This window comes from Rana temporaria, chromosome 5 (assembly GCF_905171775.1).
Source record: "Rana temporaria chromosome 5, aRanTem1.1, whole genome shotgun sequence".
NCBI classification, from domain to species: Eukaryota; Metazoa; Chordata; class Amphibia; order Anura; family Ranidae; genus Rana; species Rana temporaria.
This window is the reverse complement of record NC_053493.1, coordinates 399819385-399838215: the sequence shown is the minus strand read 5'-3', so window position 1 is coordinate 399838215 and position 18831 is coordinate 399819385. Positions and strand designations below refer to the sequence as shown.

The 18831-nt window shown below is 43.5% G+C and overlaps 1 protein-coding gene across 1 annotated transcript in view; it reads left to right on the top strand.

The window, feature by feature from the left end:
- Positions 1-18831, top strand: part of HHLA1 (HERV-H LTR-associating 1) — a 74015-nt gene that overhangs the window by 47442 nt on the left and 7742 nt on the right. Inside the window, exons 11-12 of the mRNA XM_040352020.1 lie at positions 2993-3067; positions 17328-17475. Coding sequence (XP_040207954.1) covers positions 2993-3067; positions 17328-17475 — 223 coding nt within the window. The remainder of the gene's footprint in view (positions 1-2992; positions 3068-17327; positions 17476-18831) is intronic.

The following is an 18831-nucleotide window of genomic DNA, read 5'->3' as shown; positions in this document are numbered from 1 at the left end:
AGAGTGGTACATCCTAAAATGCACCATATGAGGTTTTAATACTGTATGATTGGAGGGGACTCAGGGAGCGCTAAATGTCCGTGGGTTAGGGGCGCAAATTACTTGTCTTGCCTTGGGTGCTTACAAACCACGCTACAAAAATAATTTTACTGTTAGGGGTCCCCACAACTTGGAAAATTTTCATGGCACTAAAAGGTTGAGAACCACTGCCCTAGGGGCATGCACAGATGGATGGTCAGCACCTGCAGCAATTCATCGGGGACAACAATATATAGTGCATTTCACAATACAACAGATACATTTAAAATTTATAAGATAGCGGACGTGGGTGTGGCTGTGTGCATTGAGGGGGAATGGTGTGGGGGGGGGGGCGTAAGTGGGAATAGGCTAGGGCTTGCTTTCTCTGTCCCTGTTGGGGAATTTCACACAATTTATTGCTGTCACTAGGATAGGGATAGAGTGAAAATATCTTCAAATGGAGGCACTTGTTTCGGTAACAGTTGGGTTTTACTAATATCTGCTTTGTTTGGGACGCTTCTGAGACTAATCACAATTCATTGAGTGCTGCATTTGACCTGCATTTGACCTGCTTATAACCTGCAAAACCTGCTTTTAGCAAGAAAAAAGCCTATTGACATAAGCGTTGGGCCAAAAATTCATAAATTCGTAAATTTGAATATTCGGAAATTAAAAAATTCAGTAGTTGACGTTTCAGTTGTAGTTGTAGTTGTTGTTGTTTCAGTTGTTGTCGTTGAATTCAGTTGTTGTTGATGTTTCTGTTGTTTTTTCTGTGGTAGTTGTTGTTTCAGTAGTTGTTTTCATTTAGGCCCCTTTCACACCTGCGGACCGTATGTCCGCTTTTTTATCCATTCGATTGCGGATGAAAAAGGGAAATACATTGGTCCCTATGAGATTGCAGGTGTCAGCGGATGAACATCTGCTGACACCCGATCTCGTCCGCCTCCGCAATGATCCGATTCTGCAGACGGAAGAAATCCCTATTTTTCCTTCCGTCTGCGGATCGGATGAACACGGATATACGGTCTGTGTTCATCCGATCCCCCCATAGGGGAGAGCGTAGAAAAGACAGGGCGGTCTCTGTCATCCGCCGGCTCAGCGGGGATCAACGGAGCGATCTCCTCAATTTACAACATTTGTATATTTTTCTGGATTTTTAGTTGATATTCTGTCTCTATCATTTAAAATACACCTATAATAAAAATTATAGACCCTTCATTTCTTTGTAAGTAGGCAAACTACATATATACATACTACAGGGTGGGCATTTATTTGGATACACCTTAACAAAATGGGAGTGGTTGGTGATATTAACTTCCTGTTTGTGGCACATTAGTATATGTGAGGGGGGAAACTTTTCAAGATGGGTGGGGACCATGGCGGCAAATTTGAAGTCAGCCATTTTGAATCCAACTTTTGTTTTTTCAATAGGAAGAGGGTCATGTGACACATCAAACTTATTGGGAATTTCACAAGAAAAACAATGGTGTGCTTTTAACATAACTTTATTCTTTCATGAGTTATTTACAAGTTTCTGACCACTTATAAAATGTGTTCAATGTGCTCTTCAGTGACATGTGTCGAGTGCTAGGCTGTGGGCTCTTGCTGAATGAAGCTGTCCTACAGCCACTGATGTTTCTTCATTAGACCCCTTTCACACTGGATACGCCTATAGCGGAGAAGTGAAATCGCGGTAAAATCGCTCTAAAATAGCAGTTTTTTACCACGATTTTACCACTCCGCTATAGGCGTATCCAGTGTGAAAGGGGTCTAATAAAGAAACATCAGTGGCTGTCCTAGCTTCATTCAGCAAGAGCCCACAGCGTAGCACTCGCCGCATGTCACTGGAGAGCACATTGAACACATTTTATAAGTGGTCAGAAACTTGTAAATAACTCATGAAAGAATAAAGTTACGTTAAAACCAAGCACACCATTGTTTTTCTTGTGAAATTCCCAATAAGATTGATGTGTCACATGATCCTCTTCCTATTGAAAAAACAAAAGTTGGATTCAAAATGTCCGACTTCAAAATGGCTGCCATGGTCACCACCCATCTTGAAAAGTTTCCCCCCTCACATATACTAATGTGCCACAAACAGGAAGTTAATATAACCAACCACTCCCATTTTATTAAGGTGTATCCATATAAATGGCCCACCCTGTACATTTTTATAATTTAAATTAAATTGATATACTAAGTTGGTGATTCATAGTTTTGTCTACTATGGGCTTCATTTAAAATTTGCAGTTTGAGGTTTAGAGGCCCGCGAAACAGTTTGGGCGTTAAATTTGTAAGTGTGTATAGCAATTTGCAGAGGGTAAATTCAGAAGCCATTAACAACATGGTGAAACAATTGCCACTTCGGCTCTCCTGCCCCCCCCCCTTCCTGTTGAGTGTCCCACAGCAAGCAGCTTGCTATGTGGGCATCCGAGTCATTCAGACACTGACCCCCGGTTTGCCCCCAGCCCCTCTCTCTTCTGATTGGCTATCTGACTTTGATTGACTGCAGCGGGAGCCAATGCCGTCACTGCTGTGTCTCAGCAAAACAGAAGGAGAGTTCCGAATGGCCGAGTAACTCGTGGACATCAGGAAATTATTCCGGACGGCTGCACTTCCAAAAATCCTTTTGTTGAAGCTTTATATGACAAGTGGTTGACAGATGGAGCAGGGGACAAAGAGGTAGACGCGTTTTGTGCAAATGTTAGCGCTTAGTCATTATCAACTTGTGGACATCGCTGGATAGAGATGGGGCTCAGATAAGTATTAGGGGGGGCTGAGGGGGGCTGCTGCACACAGGAGGTTTATTATCCTAATGCATAGAATGCACTAAGATAAAAAAAACTACAAACCACTTTAAGCTAATGGCTAGTTCAAAAATGGGGAAAACCCAAAAACTGTTTTACAAGGCATCTAAAGAAATTTTCTAATACTACTGGCTCAGAATTATCAATCTGTAATTATTTTTTTATAGATCCTCCTCAACTACCTCAACTGAAACCATCAACAGAAGGACATAAAATGTCAGTGCATGCATACACACAGTCAAGTGAGTACTTTTTATTCAACAATAATTCTGCCATTGATTTTAAAACATTAGCCGGTCTAATGATATACATATATGACCTGCTTAGACCAGCTTTCTCAATCTTTTTACCATAGAAGTTGCTTTCAAATACCTTTTAAGACTTCATGGTATCTTAGCGTAAACAGTAAGTTGTAGATTAGGGACATACCTGGGTTGGGTTGAGGCAAACTTTACTGGAGTTCAAGTGCCAACGCTGATCCCCATTGAAGTCAATGGGAGCTGCGTGTTAAAAACCAGTAATGCCCATGTGGCGCATGTGGACAATTTATAGAATGAAGAATGCAGCGCCAATAAATAATACATAATTAAAGTGCAACAATTCATACATAAAATATAAAGTCCACAGATATAAAGTGGCAACTATGAAATATCAGATATAAAAAGTAAAGTGCACCAAATGTTGTCCAATATGTCTTCATTATTCTACGTACAACCCGCTTTCCAATTGTGGATCCTCCTAAAAATACAGATGATTACCCCTGATCAGGGCTGGACTGGGACAAAAATTTGGTCCTGGACTTCATCCAGACTGGCCCACTTTGACAGGTCTCTCCCATGGCGGCCGGACCACTCCTGCACCCCCCCCCCGGCCACCCAAGCCCCCTCTCCCCCTTCACTAGCCACTAGTCGTCCTACTTTATTAGAGTAGAACGGCTGGTATTGGTACTCTTATAGGCAGTACCAGTGGGGAAGCTAGACATTATTTCACCCGGGGCAAATAATCATTTCGGTGCCCCCCCTTATGGGACAAGATTAGGCAGAAGTGAGAAACTCCCAGGCCATAGCTGTTGAGTCAGCTGTCTGTCCCCTTGCTTCTTTGTTCCTCCCAGGTGAGCGCTGCGGGAAGGTAGAGACAAAGGATCGGAGAGGGGGGTGGTGGTTCGCTGTCACTGAAGCAGGCCCACTGAGCCATCGGCCCACCGGGAAACTCCCTGTAGTCCCAATGGCCAGTTCATCCCTGCCCCTGATGAGGATATGGTATGGAAGTCAAGGGGGTCCCATGCAGAAAACAAGAAAAAAATGCATGGGTTCCACCCCCAAGTCCATATCAGACCCTTAATTGAGCTTTCAGCCTTGAAGGCAAGTAAAGGGGAGAGGGGGTGTACCCCCCGAATCCTACCATGCCATATGCCCTCAACATGAGGATTTAGGACTTTTACCTATAACACTGGTCTTCTTCTGGAAGGCCCCAGGTATGCCCCCCCCTCCAATCTGGACGAGTAAGGGGTACATAGCGCTCCTACTCACTCACAAAAAAACACACCTCACTTTTTGACAAGTCCCTTTCTGAAAAACACCAAAAAATGGCCCACAATATAAATCCATCGTCAATTGCATTATCTTGTGGTGCAGATCCTCGTCAATCGCGATGAATGATGTCTGCTTACTCACCAAAACCCGCCAACTGATGGACAAATCTGATCTCATCATGCCCCAGTCTAATTAAAAGGATTGTAAAGGTACAATTTTTTTTGTTAAATAGCTTCCTTTACCTTAGTGCAGTCCTCCTTTACTTACCTCATCCTTCCATTTTGCTTTTAAATGCCCTTATTTCTTCTGAGAAATCCTCACTTCCTGTTCTTCTGTCTGTAACTCCACACAGTAATGCAAGGCTTTCTCCCTGGTGTGGAGTGTCATACTCGCCCCCTCCCTTGGACTACAGGAGAGTCAGGACACCCACTAACACACAGCTCCTTTCTCTATCTGCAACGTAGAGAGTGTCCTGACTCTCCTGTAATCCAAGGGAGGGGATGAGCACGGCACTCCACACCAGGGAGAAAGCCTTGCATTACTGTGGTGAGTTACAGACAGAAGAACAGGAAGTGAGGATTTCTCAGAAGAAATAAGGACATTTAAAAGCAAAATGGAAGGATGAGGTAAGTGAGGGAGGACTGCACTAAGGTAATGGAAGCTATTTAGGAAAACACAATTGTACCTTTATGTGACGGAATGACCCGGGGCAAACAGAGACTTTGCAAGGATGAGGGGTACTCCTGTACCGGCGTCACCAAGGAGTCTTATGTCTAGGGTCACCTTATGTCCGATAGGGCCATAGGGTGACTGAGAAATTATATCCTAAATTACAGGACAGGGGACATCACTGATAGTTCATATTGCAGGATCTTGAGATATTGCAAGTTGTTGGTTAATTGTGACCCAACCAGTCAATAGTGACTCATTTCTATGATTAGCCCTGGCTAGTGACATGCTAATTGAGTCAGGCTCCTGGAAGACCTTTCATTGTGTGATAACACTGCTTTAAGCCTATTGATGCTCAGAGGTGTGAATACCTTTCTGTCAAGCTGTATGCGAAGACAGAACGTCTGTCTAGGGATGTGGATTAAGAAGAGATCACTGTGTGATGGTGTTTTGTTTGAGTTCTGTTAATGAAGGAATGTGCAGTGATTAGATCATGATAATTATAGCCCGGCACAGAGATGTCTAGAATGTTTAGCAATTAGCCATCTGAAGGTGTATTGAAGCCCCCCAGGGTGTGGGTGGAGAGTTTAATTGTTAATGTGCCTTGATAACTGTATAAAAGCTGAGAGTGAACCATTAAAGTTGTCTTAATTTTGGAACAAGTACAGAGCTGCGTGTCTCGTCTTGATTCTGGGGAAATGGGATGGATTGGGTCCTGTTGGTTGGAGTGTCGATAAGCTGTCTTGGATGGGATGGAAGGTCGTAAATGGTGGTGACCGTTACAATTGGTGGCTAGCAGCGGGATAATTCCATCGCTTAAAGGACGGCTACAAGGACACAGGACAATGGAGACGCTGTATGAATGGCTGAAGCTCTCTTCCCTCAAGGACTTACTGGAGAGCCGGGGCAGATCGGCCTGCAATCGTAAGAGAAGGGACATTATTACAGAGCTTGTCCAAATGGATAGAGCTGAAAGGCCCAGCGTAACAGAAAGGCCCAGCATAACAGACAGGACACCCGATGAAGAGTTTTTTGACCGGGCTGTTAGACGTGGACTGGCACAGTATGAACCTAATCCACCCCTTTAAATGTAAACAAAGGGTCAGGCCTCGTACACACGACCGAGAATCTCGTCGTAAAAGAAACATAGTTTTCCTCAACGAGTTTCTTGTCAGGCTTGTCGAGAATGCGCGGTGACGTACAACACGTACGACGGCACTATAAAGGGGAAGTTCGATTCCACTGGCGACACCCTTGGGGCTGCTTTTGCTAATCTCATGTTACTGCGTGTTAGTAAAAGTTTGGTTAGAGACGATTCACGCTTTTCAGTCTGTTACAGCGTGTTGAATGTGTTATCTCCATTACGAACGCTACTTTTACCAAAGCTGCGCTCCGTCTTATACTTTATTCTGAGCATGCGCGAGTTTTCAAGCATACACACAAACGTGTTTCTCGTCGTAAACCAGCACGACGAGGAACACGACGAGGAAATTGAGACTCCCGACGAGACAAAAGAGGACATGTTCTCTTTTTTTCTCTTCGAGATCCACAAGAGTTTTCTCGACAAAAAACATACACATGACCGTTTTTCTCGGCAAAAAAGCTCTGCCAGCATTTTTCTTGATGGATTTTGCAGAGGAAAACGGTTGTGTGTACGAGGCCTGAAAGTGTAGTCCAAATGTGATCAGTGGACAAGTGGATGTGGGACTCAAATCCCTAGTATCGAGACAATATAAAGTGTGCAGTTCACAACATCCTCCACCAGGGGACACCATATGAGGTTTACCAGATTGCAATGACCATCTAATTAGAGATAGGCCAAAGCAAGCAGTGGAAATATGACACAGAGTGGATCTTCAAAGAATAAAGTTTCTTCAGAATAACAAAACGTAGGAATCTGCAATTAAGGTTGGGATAATCCTTGCAATGTACATAGATGACCCAGAGGGGAATGTTTTTTTCTTAACAAAAGTGGAGTAAGGCCCCTTTCACACGGGGCGGATCAGTAATGATCCGCCCCGTGAACCTCCGCTTGCTCAGCGGGGATCGCTCCATTGATCCCCGCTGAGCCGACGGATGACACTGTGCAGGGACCGCCCTGTCTTTTCTCCGCTCTCCCCTATGGGGGGATCGGATGAACACGGACCGTCTGTAAAAATTTAGACAGCGACGGCCGGTCCATAAGGGGCGCAGGGGCGCCGCCCACCAGATATGTATGCGCCGGCCCCTAATCTCCATGAGGGGCGCCGGACGCATAGATTTGTGCAAGTTTTTTTTTTTAGAGCCTGATGTTTTAATTGGCTTCAAAAGGATGATCTCAGGGCGTAGCACACTGCGCCCCGAGTCCACCCACTTGTGACATTAGTGAATCAACATTTGCTGTTGCTTTCCTGCTTCTCCTCCCGGCCAATCAAGAGAGGAAACGTGTCCTAAGACCGTATTGGCATTGAGCAGAAGTGACCGGATTGGCTGTGAGGAGAAGCCAGGGGATGCCGCCGAAGCCGCCCACGACCTGGATGGGGTAAGGGTGGACTGGCGAGCAGGTGGGAGCTTTGTTTGCCACCCCCCCCAAAAATGGAGCACCAGCTGCCACTGTATGTAGATATTTATATCTTCCTGCTGGTGGATGTCTGTATCTGAAAAGGTTAGATATTGCCCTTGCTGTAACTGCTGAGATAAAACCACAGGATAGTCTACCAGACGACAGTGTGACTTTCACCTAGGTTGAACTGTGCTGCATTACTAGTCAGGAAGCACAGCGGGCCAGATTCACAGAAAAAGTACGCCGGAGTATCTACTGATACTCCGGCGTACTTTCAAATTTGCTGCGTCGTATCTTTATTTGTAATTCACAAACAAAGATGCGACGGCTTTTGGCTAAGATCCGACAGGCGTACGGCTTCGTACTCCTTCGGAACGTAGGTGTAATTTTCCAGGGGCCGCTGGGTGGAGTTTGCGTCGTTTTCCAGCGTCGGGTATGCAAAAAAGCTGTTTACGGCGATCCACGAAGGTACGCACGTTCGTCGCATTCTCTTACATCGTCGCTAGTCGTTTTTTTCTGTCGCAAACATAAGCCTGCTTTTTCATGGCTTACATTTAGAACAGCCATGTTCAAGTATGGCCGTCGTTCCCGAGTCGAATTTCAATTTTTTTTTTTTGCGTAAGACGTCCGGGAATACGAAACGACGTAACGCACGTCGCCGTTCAAAAAATATGTCGGGTTGCCGTAATTTCGCGCAAAGCGGGAAATATTCACACGGAGCATGCGCAGAACGTTCGGCGCGGGAGCGCGCCTAATTTAAATGACACACGCTCCATTTGAATTAGGCGGGCTTGCGCCGGACGGCTTTACGTTACACCGCCGTAAGTTTACACGCAAGTGCTTGGTGAATCAGGCACTTGCGCTTGAAAACTTGCGGCGGTGTAACGTAAAGACGATAAGTTACGCCGCCGCAGATCTCTGTGAATCTGGCCCAGCAAGCCTATGTAATGTGCAACTATGGCTGACAGATTAGCTGCTCCATTTACACATTAAATCAAAAACTATCGACTGAAACGAAAATATGAACATTTAATTATTACATGCATGAACCTGATTACAATCACATACATTTTTTTTATAAAATACACTGCGGGTGGATTTATTAAAACTGAAGAGAGCAAAATCTGGTGCAGCTCTGCAGAGAAACCAATCAGCTTCCAGGTTTTATTGTCAAAACTTAAGTGAACAAGCTGAAGTTAGAAGCTGATTGGTTACCATGCACAGCCGCACCAGATTCTGAGTGCTCCAGTTTTATTAAATCTCCCTCTATATGGCCAAAAGTTTATATTTACCTGACTGTCTGTCACACCTAAACTCAGCGGCCCGGATTCAGATAGCTTCGCTTATCTTTAGGCGGGCGTAGCGTATCTCAGATATACTACGCCGCCGTAAGTTTGAGCAGCAAGTTGTGTATTCACATAGAACTTGCGCTGAAACTTACGGCGGCACAGTGTAACTGGGCCGGCGTAAGCCCGCCTAATTCAAAATAGGCTGGTTGGGGGCGTGTACTATGTAAAATAGTAGTGACCCCACATTTTTGACGTTTTTAACGAACGGCGCACGCGCCGTCCGTGGACGTATCCCAGTGCGCATGCTCCAAATGACGTCGGTAAATCGCCATGCTTTCGACGTGAACGTAAATTCCGTCCAGCCCTATTCGCGAACGACTTACGCAAACGACGTAAAAAATTCAAAACTCGGTGCGGGAACGACGGCCATACTCAACTTTAGCTACGCCTCATATAGCAGGGGTAACTATACGCCGGAAAAAGCCGAACGCAAACAACGTAAAAAAAAAGCACCGGGCGGTCGTTCGTTTCTGAATCGGCGTAAATACTAATTTGCATATTCCTCGCGTAAAAATACGGAAGCGCCACCTAGCGGCCAGCCTGAAATTTGAGCCTAAGATACGACTGTGTAAGACACTTACACCTGTCTTATCTTAGGGATATCTATGCGTAACTGATTCTATGAATCAGGCTCATAGATACGACGGCCGAACTGAACTCAGAGATACGAGAGCCAGTTTGGCCATATAGCGTATTAGACTTTAACAACTTCAATACCAGGCACTTGTACCCCCTTCCTGCCCAGGCCAACTTTCAGCGCTGTCACAATTTGAATGACAATTACTCAGTGATGCAACACTTTATGTAAATTGTATTTTCAATTTTTTTTTTTTGACAAATAGAGCTTTCTTTTGGTGGTATTTAATCACCACTGGGATTTTAATTGTTTTGCTAAATAAACAAAAAATGACATGCATTTTTTTTTAATGTTTCTTTTTTTTTGTTATAAAATTTTGCAAAGAGGTCATTTTGCTTCTTTACTGATGTGCGCTGATGATGCTGCACTGATTTGCACTGATGGACAGTGATGAGGCTGCACTGATGAGGCAACACTGATGAGGCTGCACTGATGTTCAGCGATGGGGCTGCACTGATGGGTACTAATGAGGCTGCACTGATGAGGCAACACTGATGAGGCTGCACTGATGTTCAGCGATGGGGCTGCACTGATGAGGCGTCACTGATGGGTACTAATGAGGCTGCCCTGATTTGCACAGAGGAGGCTGCAATGATGGACAGCAATGAGGCTGCACTGATGAGACGGCACTGATGAGGCAACACTGATGGGCACTGATAATGAGTCACTGACAAGGCTGCACTGTTAAGGCAGCACTGATGAATGAATGAATGAAGAATTTATATAGCGTGGCACATGCGAACTAAATCGCCTCTGGGCGCTGGTTGTTCCTGTCTCCTTTGATATCAAAAGAGATGAGTTTTGATCTTTCTCCTGAAGGCTAGGTGGTTCTCCTCCAACCGAATGCTGGTTGGTAAAGCGTTCCATAGTCTGGTGGGTCCTGATAAGCTGCAGTGATAGGTACTGATAAGCTTCACTGATAAGCTGCACTGATGGGGCTGCACTAATGATCAGTGCCCTGATTATCAGTGTAAATGCTGTACTTACTGTACCCTGACAAATCGGAACTCCTTTCCTCTCATAGAGATAAAAAAGGAGAGCCGATAACAGCCGATAACCTGGCAAAGTCTGTTTACATCTGTGACAGCTGTGATTGGACACAGCTGATCACATGGTAAAGATCCACTGTGATTGGCACTTTACCCTGATCTGCAATCAGCTGTGTCCAAGGCACAAATCGATCACAGAACTTCCAGATTGTGGCACGCGGGAAGCGTGTTCGCAGATTATGTACATGGACGCCCTCCCAGAACTGGAGAGCCACACTGTAGCCATTTTTTGCGCGATCGGACACCGGTTAACCACTTAAGACCCTGGACCAAAATGCAGGTAAAGGACCTAGCCAGTTTTTGCGATTCGGCACTGCGTTGCTTTAACTGACAATTGCGCGGTCGTGCAACGTGGCTCTCAAACAAAATTGATGTCCTTTTTTTCCCACAAATAGAGCTTTCTTTTGGTGGTATTTGATCACCTCTGCGTTTTTTATTTTTTGCGCTATAAACACAAATAGATCGACAATTTTGAAAAAAATTCAATATTTTTTCCATTTTGCTATAATAAATATACCCCAAAAATATATAAAAAAACTTTTTTTTCCTCAATTTAGGCCGATACGTATTCTTCTACCTATTTTTGTTAAAAAAAATCGCAATAAGCGTTTATCGATTGGTTTGCGCACAATTTATAGTGTTTACAAAATAGGGGATAGTTTTATTGCATTTTTATTAATAATTTTTTTTTTTACTACTAATGGCAGCGATCATCGATTTTTTTCGTGACTGCGACATTATGGCGGACACATCGGACAATTTTGACACATTTTTGGGACAATTGTCATTTTCACAGCAAAAAATTCTATAAAAATGCATTGTTTACTGAGAAAATGACAATTGCAGTTTGGGAGTTAACCACTAGGGAGCGCTGAAGGGGTTAAGTGTGACCTCATATGTGTTTCTAACTGTAGGGGGGTGGGGCTGGACTCCCCACGGAGCTTCGGACTGGGTCGCGGGTCCGCCATAATGTCTCAGTCCCCAAAAAAATTGCTGATCGTTGCTATTAGTAGTAAAAAAAAAAGTATTAATAAAAATGCCATAAAACTATCCCCTATTTTGTAAATGCTATAAATTTTGCGAAAAACCAATTGTTAAGCGCTTTTTGCGATTTTTTTTACCAAAAATAGGTAGAAGAATACGTATCGGCCTAAACTGAGGAAAAAAATAGTTTTCCTATATGTTTTTTGGGGGATATTTATTATAGCAAAAAGTAAAAAATATTGCATTTCTTTCAAAAACGTCGCTCTATTTTTGGTTATACCGCAAAAAATAAAAACCGCAGAGGTGATCAAATACCACCAAAAGAAAGCTCTATTTGTAGGAAAAAAAGGACGCCAATTTTGTTTGGGAGTCACGTCGCACGATCGCGCAATTGTCAGTTAAAGCGACGCAGTGCCGAATCGCAAAAACTGGCCAGGTCCTTCATCTGCATTTTGGTCTGGGTCTTAAGTGGTTAGGCACTGGCAGTACTTTTGACAATATAGTGTATATGCATTAAATGCTATGTAAAGCACTGTTTAAAGTTCCAGTGCTATATAAATGCTATATATATATATATATATATGTATCTGAAAAGTTTAGCCGTTGCCTTCGGCGTCATGCAAGGTCGCGATATTGGTTGCGCTGTACAAATTAATAAACATGTCCAATTTTCTCCCATGCAGCCAAATGATTCTATTTTAAATTAGACTATTCTCAACTCATTGGAATAATGTGTTTTTTGGTGATATCACACAATGTTTGACATGCGGAGAAGATAAAACACAGTTTGGCCTTTTCAGTAGAGTGACTGTCTGATTAATACAAGCTGGCCTTTCGTTGTTCTTTATTGAAAAATCTCGACAATACACTAATGTTGACCATGACCTTTTAACAAATACCTGAAGATTGCCCTGGGCGCGGCGGGGAAATGTTATTGATATTAATATTTCAACGCAAAAAAAATGAAAAAAAAATAAAATATTCCCAGATAATTGATCTCCTTCTTAACTAATTTCCAGCTAAGCTTGTAGAACAAATGATTAAACTAACAAGAAAGAGCTGAATTAGTCATTTAGTCGTCTAGCTGCTCTGTTTTCCTCAACACAAAGGAAACTTTGATTCTTGTGCGCAGCGGAAGATAGACGCGCCTTTGTTCCTCTGAGCAGACGAAGACCGATGTATAATTTCACCATATGTTTGCAAGTCAATATTAAGTTGTCAGAATCAAACGCTTAAGTTAGCTTTCAACGCGACATAATCAAGCCCACCGAGGGCCTTATGACCTTCCAACATTACTGGAATTGTATGAAACCCGAAGTGGCTCATGCATAGGACCAGGGAGGAAAATTTCTTGAAAATGTAGCGCCGGGCTACTTTCGGAGCCGGTGCTATGTTAAATTTAGGGGGAGAATTCAGAGAAATAGTTGGCTCTGAACTCGTTTGATTGTTTAAATTTGGGTCTCTGCTCTAGCTTGGCTGTACTGTGGGCTAACCTTTCGTCCAGGGACTCAGGCCACCCTCTGGACGACAGGTGGCAGCTAGGGTTGTCACCTGTCCGGGATTCACCCGGACAGTTCGGGTTTGGAATCATGTGTCCGGGTTTCAGACTGCCTGAAACCCGGACACATTTTTCAGACCAGACTATGGCTTTTCAGCAGGGTTACTGGCTGCAGGGGCCGGAAATTTAAAACCCAGCAGCCTCAGATACACCTGGATGAGAGGTGCTAACTGCCAAGGGGTGCGTGAGCTCACCATCCATCCCTGTCTGTGTCTGAAGTCCCCCCCCTTCTCTCTCCTGCCTTTGCGTGAGTACACTAAGGTAAATCGGGGTTCTCAGAGCACCCCTTACATCAGAGTTCCCCTTTACACCAGAGGCCACAGTGTTCTCACTTACATCAGAGTCCTCTCCATACATCAGAGTTCTCAGTGTCCCCCCTTAAATCAGGGTTCCCAGAGCATCCCTTATGTCAGAGTTCCCAGAGTTCTCGCTTACATCAGAGTCTGCAGAGTCCCCCCTTATAGTGAAAGGGAACTCTGGGAGTTCAGATGTCAAAGGGGGACTCTGATGTAAAGGGGGACTTTGTGGACTCTGATGTAAAGGGGGACTCTGATGTAAAGGGGGACTCTGTGAACTCTGATGTAAAGGGGGACTCTGATGTAAAGGGGGACTCTGTGGACTCTGATGTAAAGGGGGACTCTGATGTAAAGGGGGACTCTTGTTATTATCTTCATATGATTAGAAATGTTATATAATAGCAAAATATATGTATAGTTTATACTATTAAAAAAAATAGCTGTGCGCCGTTAAAGTGTTCGGGTTTGACTTGAAGAAAAGGTGGCAACCCTAGTGGCAGCAGTGGTGTCAAGTGCTTCTGAGTGCCACTCCTTACCGGCCAGTGAGAAGTTGGTCGCCTTGCTGTGCATGCTGGGGAGGGTATAAAGGCACGGACTTATCAAATAAGGAATCTCAAAGAAAAGTAAGGAGTTCTTATCCGCATACTTGATCAAGGTCAGAGGCTCAAAATATTGTAACCAGGGCCAGTCAGGATCTAATGTCTTCCTTAGGGAGACTTATTCAAAACCAATGCTAAAATTGTTATAAAGCTAAAATGTAGACACCAATAGGTCCCTGTAGATACCTTCAATCATCTTCTGGAGAGTCTAATAGGCAAATGTTGACAGTTTGTAGTTCATTTAAAAGAGAAGTTCAGGGTTTATTTTTTTCAAAAGCATTGTACCTAGGTGGGTGCAGCATTAGTCCGATGCTGTATCTTTCCCCCGACCGGCTCAAAGACTGAGAACTGGATGATCAAAGACCACTGATTACTTGATTCTCAGTTCTCCATGAGCAGGGAGCTGGTTACTGTCAGTCACTGCTCTCTGCTCTGCCCCACCCACGCTCACTGGAGAGCTGGGCTGTGAAGGGGCGGGAGTAGCTGGCTCAGGCTCTCGGCGGCTCGTTGAGAGCCTGAGTCGGGTGTCGGTCCATGGTTGTGGGCGGAGCCCGACTTTATTGTCGTGATCTTGCCCCAGCCAGGACCAGCTGACAGCGGACCTCATGAGCTGCACTCTATTGACCCACAGAAGCAAAGCCTGAGCCAAACAAGCTTGTAGATTTAAGCTGCCCCTGCCTTATGACACCTTCCTATTGACCAGAGAAAGATATAGAAGGCAGAAAGAGGTGTCTTAGCTCACAAAAATTCCAGGAAGTGTCTTGATAGTGCCAGGTGTTTCCCACTAGTGAAAATGGCCGAATGTATGTGTAGGTACTTCTAGGTGCCAACATTTTAGTCATAGAAGGTCTAGATCAGGGGTGTCAAACTCAATTTCATCGTGGGCTGCATAAGCATTATGATTGTCCTCAAAAGGGCCAGTTGTATCTGTAAGATTAGATGTCCAGCGCATCCCCTCCCCTTACATTAGATGTCAAGAGCTACAGAAGTTGAGTCCCCCACTCTCTCTTACATCACAGTGCACCCCCTTTCCTTATGCTGCTGCTGGGACGAAGCTGGATGCATTGCTTGAAAGCAGAAAGTAGGGGTCTGGAGGAGGACCAGAGGAGGGCTGGAGCTCTCCTTCAGCTGCAGGAGAGGTGTGAGGGCCACATGAAATGACCTGGAGTGCCGTATTCGGCCCGCGGGCCTTGTGTTTGACACCTGTGCTCTAGATACTGTGAAATTTCCTTACAAATCAGTGTGTACAATAATTTATCATGCTAATGGTGTATATTTCAAAATCCTTATTATACCTTTCCCTAGGTCTGTTGGTCGCAACCTATAGTCATACCTTCTTTCTTTTCTTCTGAATTTCTCAAGAACAGTCTTATTTTGAAAAATAGTTATTTTTGTAACATCCTTAAACAGACATTTATTACTTTAAGGCCTCGTACACACGACCGAGGAACTCGTCGGAAAAGACACATCGTTTTCCTCGACGAGTTCCTTGTTAGGCTTGTCAAGGAACTCGACAAGCTTGCTTTGCGTACACACTGTCAAGACAAAATCTCCTCATTCTCAAACGTGGTGACATACAACACATACAATGGCAGGGGAAGTTCGATTCCATTGGCACAAGCCTTGGGGCTGCTTTTGCTAATCTCATGTTACTGCGTGTGAAATAAAAGTTTGGTCGGAGACGATTTGCACTTTTCAGTCTGTTACAGCGTGAAAAATGTGTTATCTCCATTACAAATGCTACTTTTACCCCCGTCTCATACTTTATTCTGAGCATGCAAGGGTTTCTTAGCATACACACGCTCAAATTTTTCGTCGAAAACCAGCCCGACGAGGAACACGACGAGGAAATTGAGACTCCCGTAGAGGAAAAAGAGAACTTGTTCTCTTTTTTTCTCGTCGAGTTTCTCGACAGTTTCCTTGATGAAACGGGGGATTTGCCGGATCCGGCTAATCCCCCGTTGAAGTCCTGTCGAGACGAAACGATCGTAGGGTGCCGTGACGTCATCGCGTTCCATCCTGAACGCCGGCGGTGTTTTCGATTGAGTAGCGAGAGGCATCGGAGCATCGGAGTGGAGTGACTACCGCTTTGTATTACTTTTGTGCCTGAATCCCATCGAATAATTGTAAGTGCAATCACTTATTAAATCTACCTCCTTGATTTACATAATACGCTATGAGAGTTCCTTTCTTCTTATCGTCTATGTATTCATCCTGGATCCATTGCTGAGCTCCATTCTGAACATCATACGTATTGGTCACAGGGAGACCTGACTTCCCTTATGCTCAATGAGACTGATGCAAAGCAGTCTTTTTCTCTGGTAAGCAGGCAGTCTTATCTCACAGTGTAGTGTGGAGATCTATCCCATTAGCAGCAACTTGGAGTTCATCACATCACCTTTCTTGGCAGCTGGTCTTTTTTTCACAAGAATTATTGCTGGACTTTTTTTCACCTAAACCTATCACTGAGCGGTTCTTGAGGTCTTATCACACCAAACCTCTCTTAACCTTTCTGGCTCTCCTTCAGCCTAGAATGAATTTTTACTTATATATATTTTCATGAACTATATAATTTACCATTTATCAGCGCTGCACTTCCTTTTGTTTTTTATGAATAATGATATGACAAGTATAATCTCCAAAAAATGTTGGTAACTACTGATCATATATTTCTTAATATAGTTTCATAAAAGTGGTATTGAAAACTCTCCTGGTGTCTATATGATGATCTCCCTTTATTGTTTAATTTCATTGGACTTTGTGTGCCAGTTTTTGCAGTTTAATAGCGAGGATTTTTTTTAGCTTATAGACAATGGACACGATCATCCCCAACATAGTGCACTGTCTTTCAAACCCGTATTTTATGAAAGAGGTGAAAGAGGTAACTTTAAAAAATGGATATATAAACAAACCACCCCACAGACAAGGACTGATGTTGATTATGTAAGCATTTAGCCATAGTAGACTTGTTTCAAATTCATCCGTTGCTCTAACCTCCAATTTTTTTTTTTTTAAACAATAGATTTTTATTGAAAGTATTTACTTAACAGTACAGATTAAAATTGTCACATTAATCCTTAGTAACCAACCGAGTTACCTTGGTTCATAAGATTGTTCTTATAACAATACAGTACTTGGTAGCCTGTACCAGCCTACCCCTATCGGGTTCAATCTGTAGGCATGGCTAGGCCTCCAATTGAGTTAACTATTTATATATAGAATATCATAAAGAAACAGAAAATGTATACCAATTTTGTACTGGTGGTGGTGAGTTGTGTTTCTTCCAGGATGTCGGCAGACAAAGCTAGCCGTGACCACGCCTTCCTCCGCACCCGTCTTTCCAAAAGTAAACTCTTGCGTCATGGAGCTCTGTCGATTTTTCCAGCAATGTCTTTGTGTTAGTCAAGAGAAATATTCAAGACACAAGAAGAGGAGGTACTTATCCACATTGAGTTTGTAATTTTTGCTATCAAACCAAAAGTATAAAAAATTGTAAAAACTTTTGCTTGTTTGGACAGTGCCCTCATGCTGTATACTCATATATCTGTTGTCCTAATACTTGACTGCTAGTTAGTAACTCACCAAGTAGTGGAAAAAGAGACATAAATGGCAGCACAGGTCCTTATAGATAGGTTATTTTTAAGCCAGAAAGTGGTATGGGCAATTCACTTCAGGAAGCAACCTTTTGGGGTTACAAAAGAGCAAAAAAAAACAAACAAACGTTGCTGCCTGTACATACCTTTGACCATTTTCAGAAGCACCAAAGAATCTCCTTAACAGTAACTCATGGAGATCCTTGATAATCTAATGATTATCAATGACTGATTCTTCTATGTAGACCTCACTTATGCCTCGTATGCATGGGCCGAATGTAGGGTGGCATTGACCGGTTCAATAGAAACCGGCCAACATTTGGCCCATGTGTACTGCAGCCGGTTCGACAAAAGCCGACTAAAAAAGGTCTGCCAATCGGTATCCGAGAGTGCTGACTGTGGTGTTCTGGCGGGGCGGCCTGTCAGAATGCAATAGGTCAGCGTGGGATATCGCTGTACTAACATCGGATGATTAGTACAGTGGTTCCTCTGAGCTCTTCAGTTTTTTTCGTTCAGCACGCTGGGTTGAAAAAAAAAATAGTATTGTGTACCGAGCTAACTCATTCCACATGTGCTCCATGTTCAACACCTGTCCAATGAGGACTTTCACCTAAAATCACTATTTTTATACATTTGCCATCTACACTTTGTAGCTGCACCAAAGAAAGACTGAATAGGTTAAATCTGAGCTTGGATTTATGCTTTACCTTTCAACACCTATACTATGTGGTGTTGTGGACACCTGACCATCACACCTATATACGTTTCGTTGGACATTCCATTTCAAAACTTATGGAGTTGGCCCTCCTTTGGGATAAAGCAGCTTTCCACTCTTCTGCCACATGAAATTTGTGCAATTAGTGTTCCTTTTTTTAATCAGATCCTTTTTTTTTTTTTTTATATGCAAACAACATTGAGACAATACAAATAAATTGTACAAACAAAATCACATTAAACCAAACACAACCCCCAAAAAATAAAAATAAACCCAAAACCACCCCAACAAGACCCCCCTATCCCCCAACCTCCACCCCACTCTTGGAGTATATATGGAAAAAAAGAAAAAAAAAGGACAAAAAACAGTATCCAATATTACAAAGTACATATAACCTATTGGTTTACCTGGTACCTAGGTTATGGACTGGAGCCATCTTGATCAGGTAGTATCAAACTTACTCAGGGAATTCCTTAAGGAGTA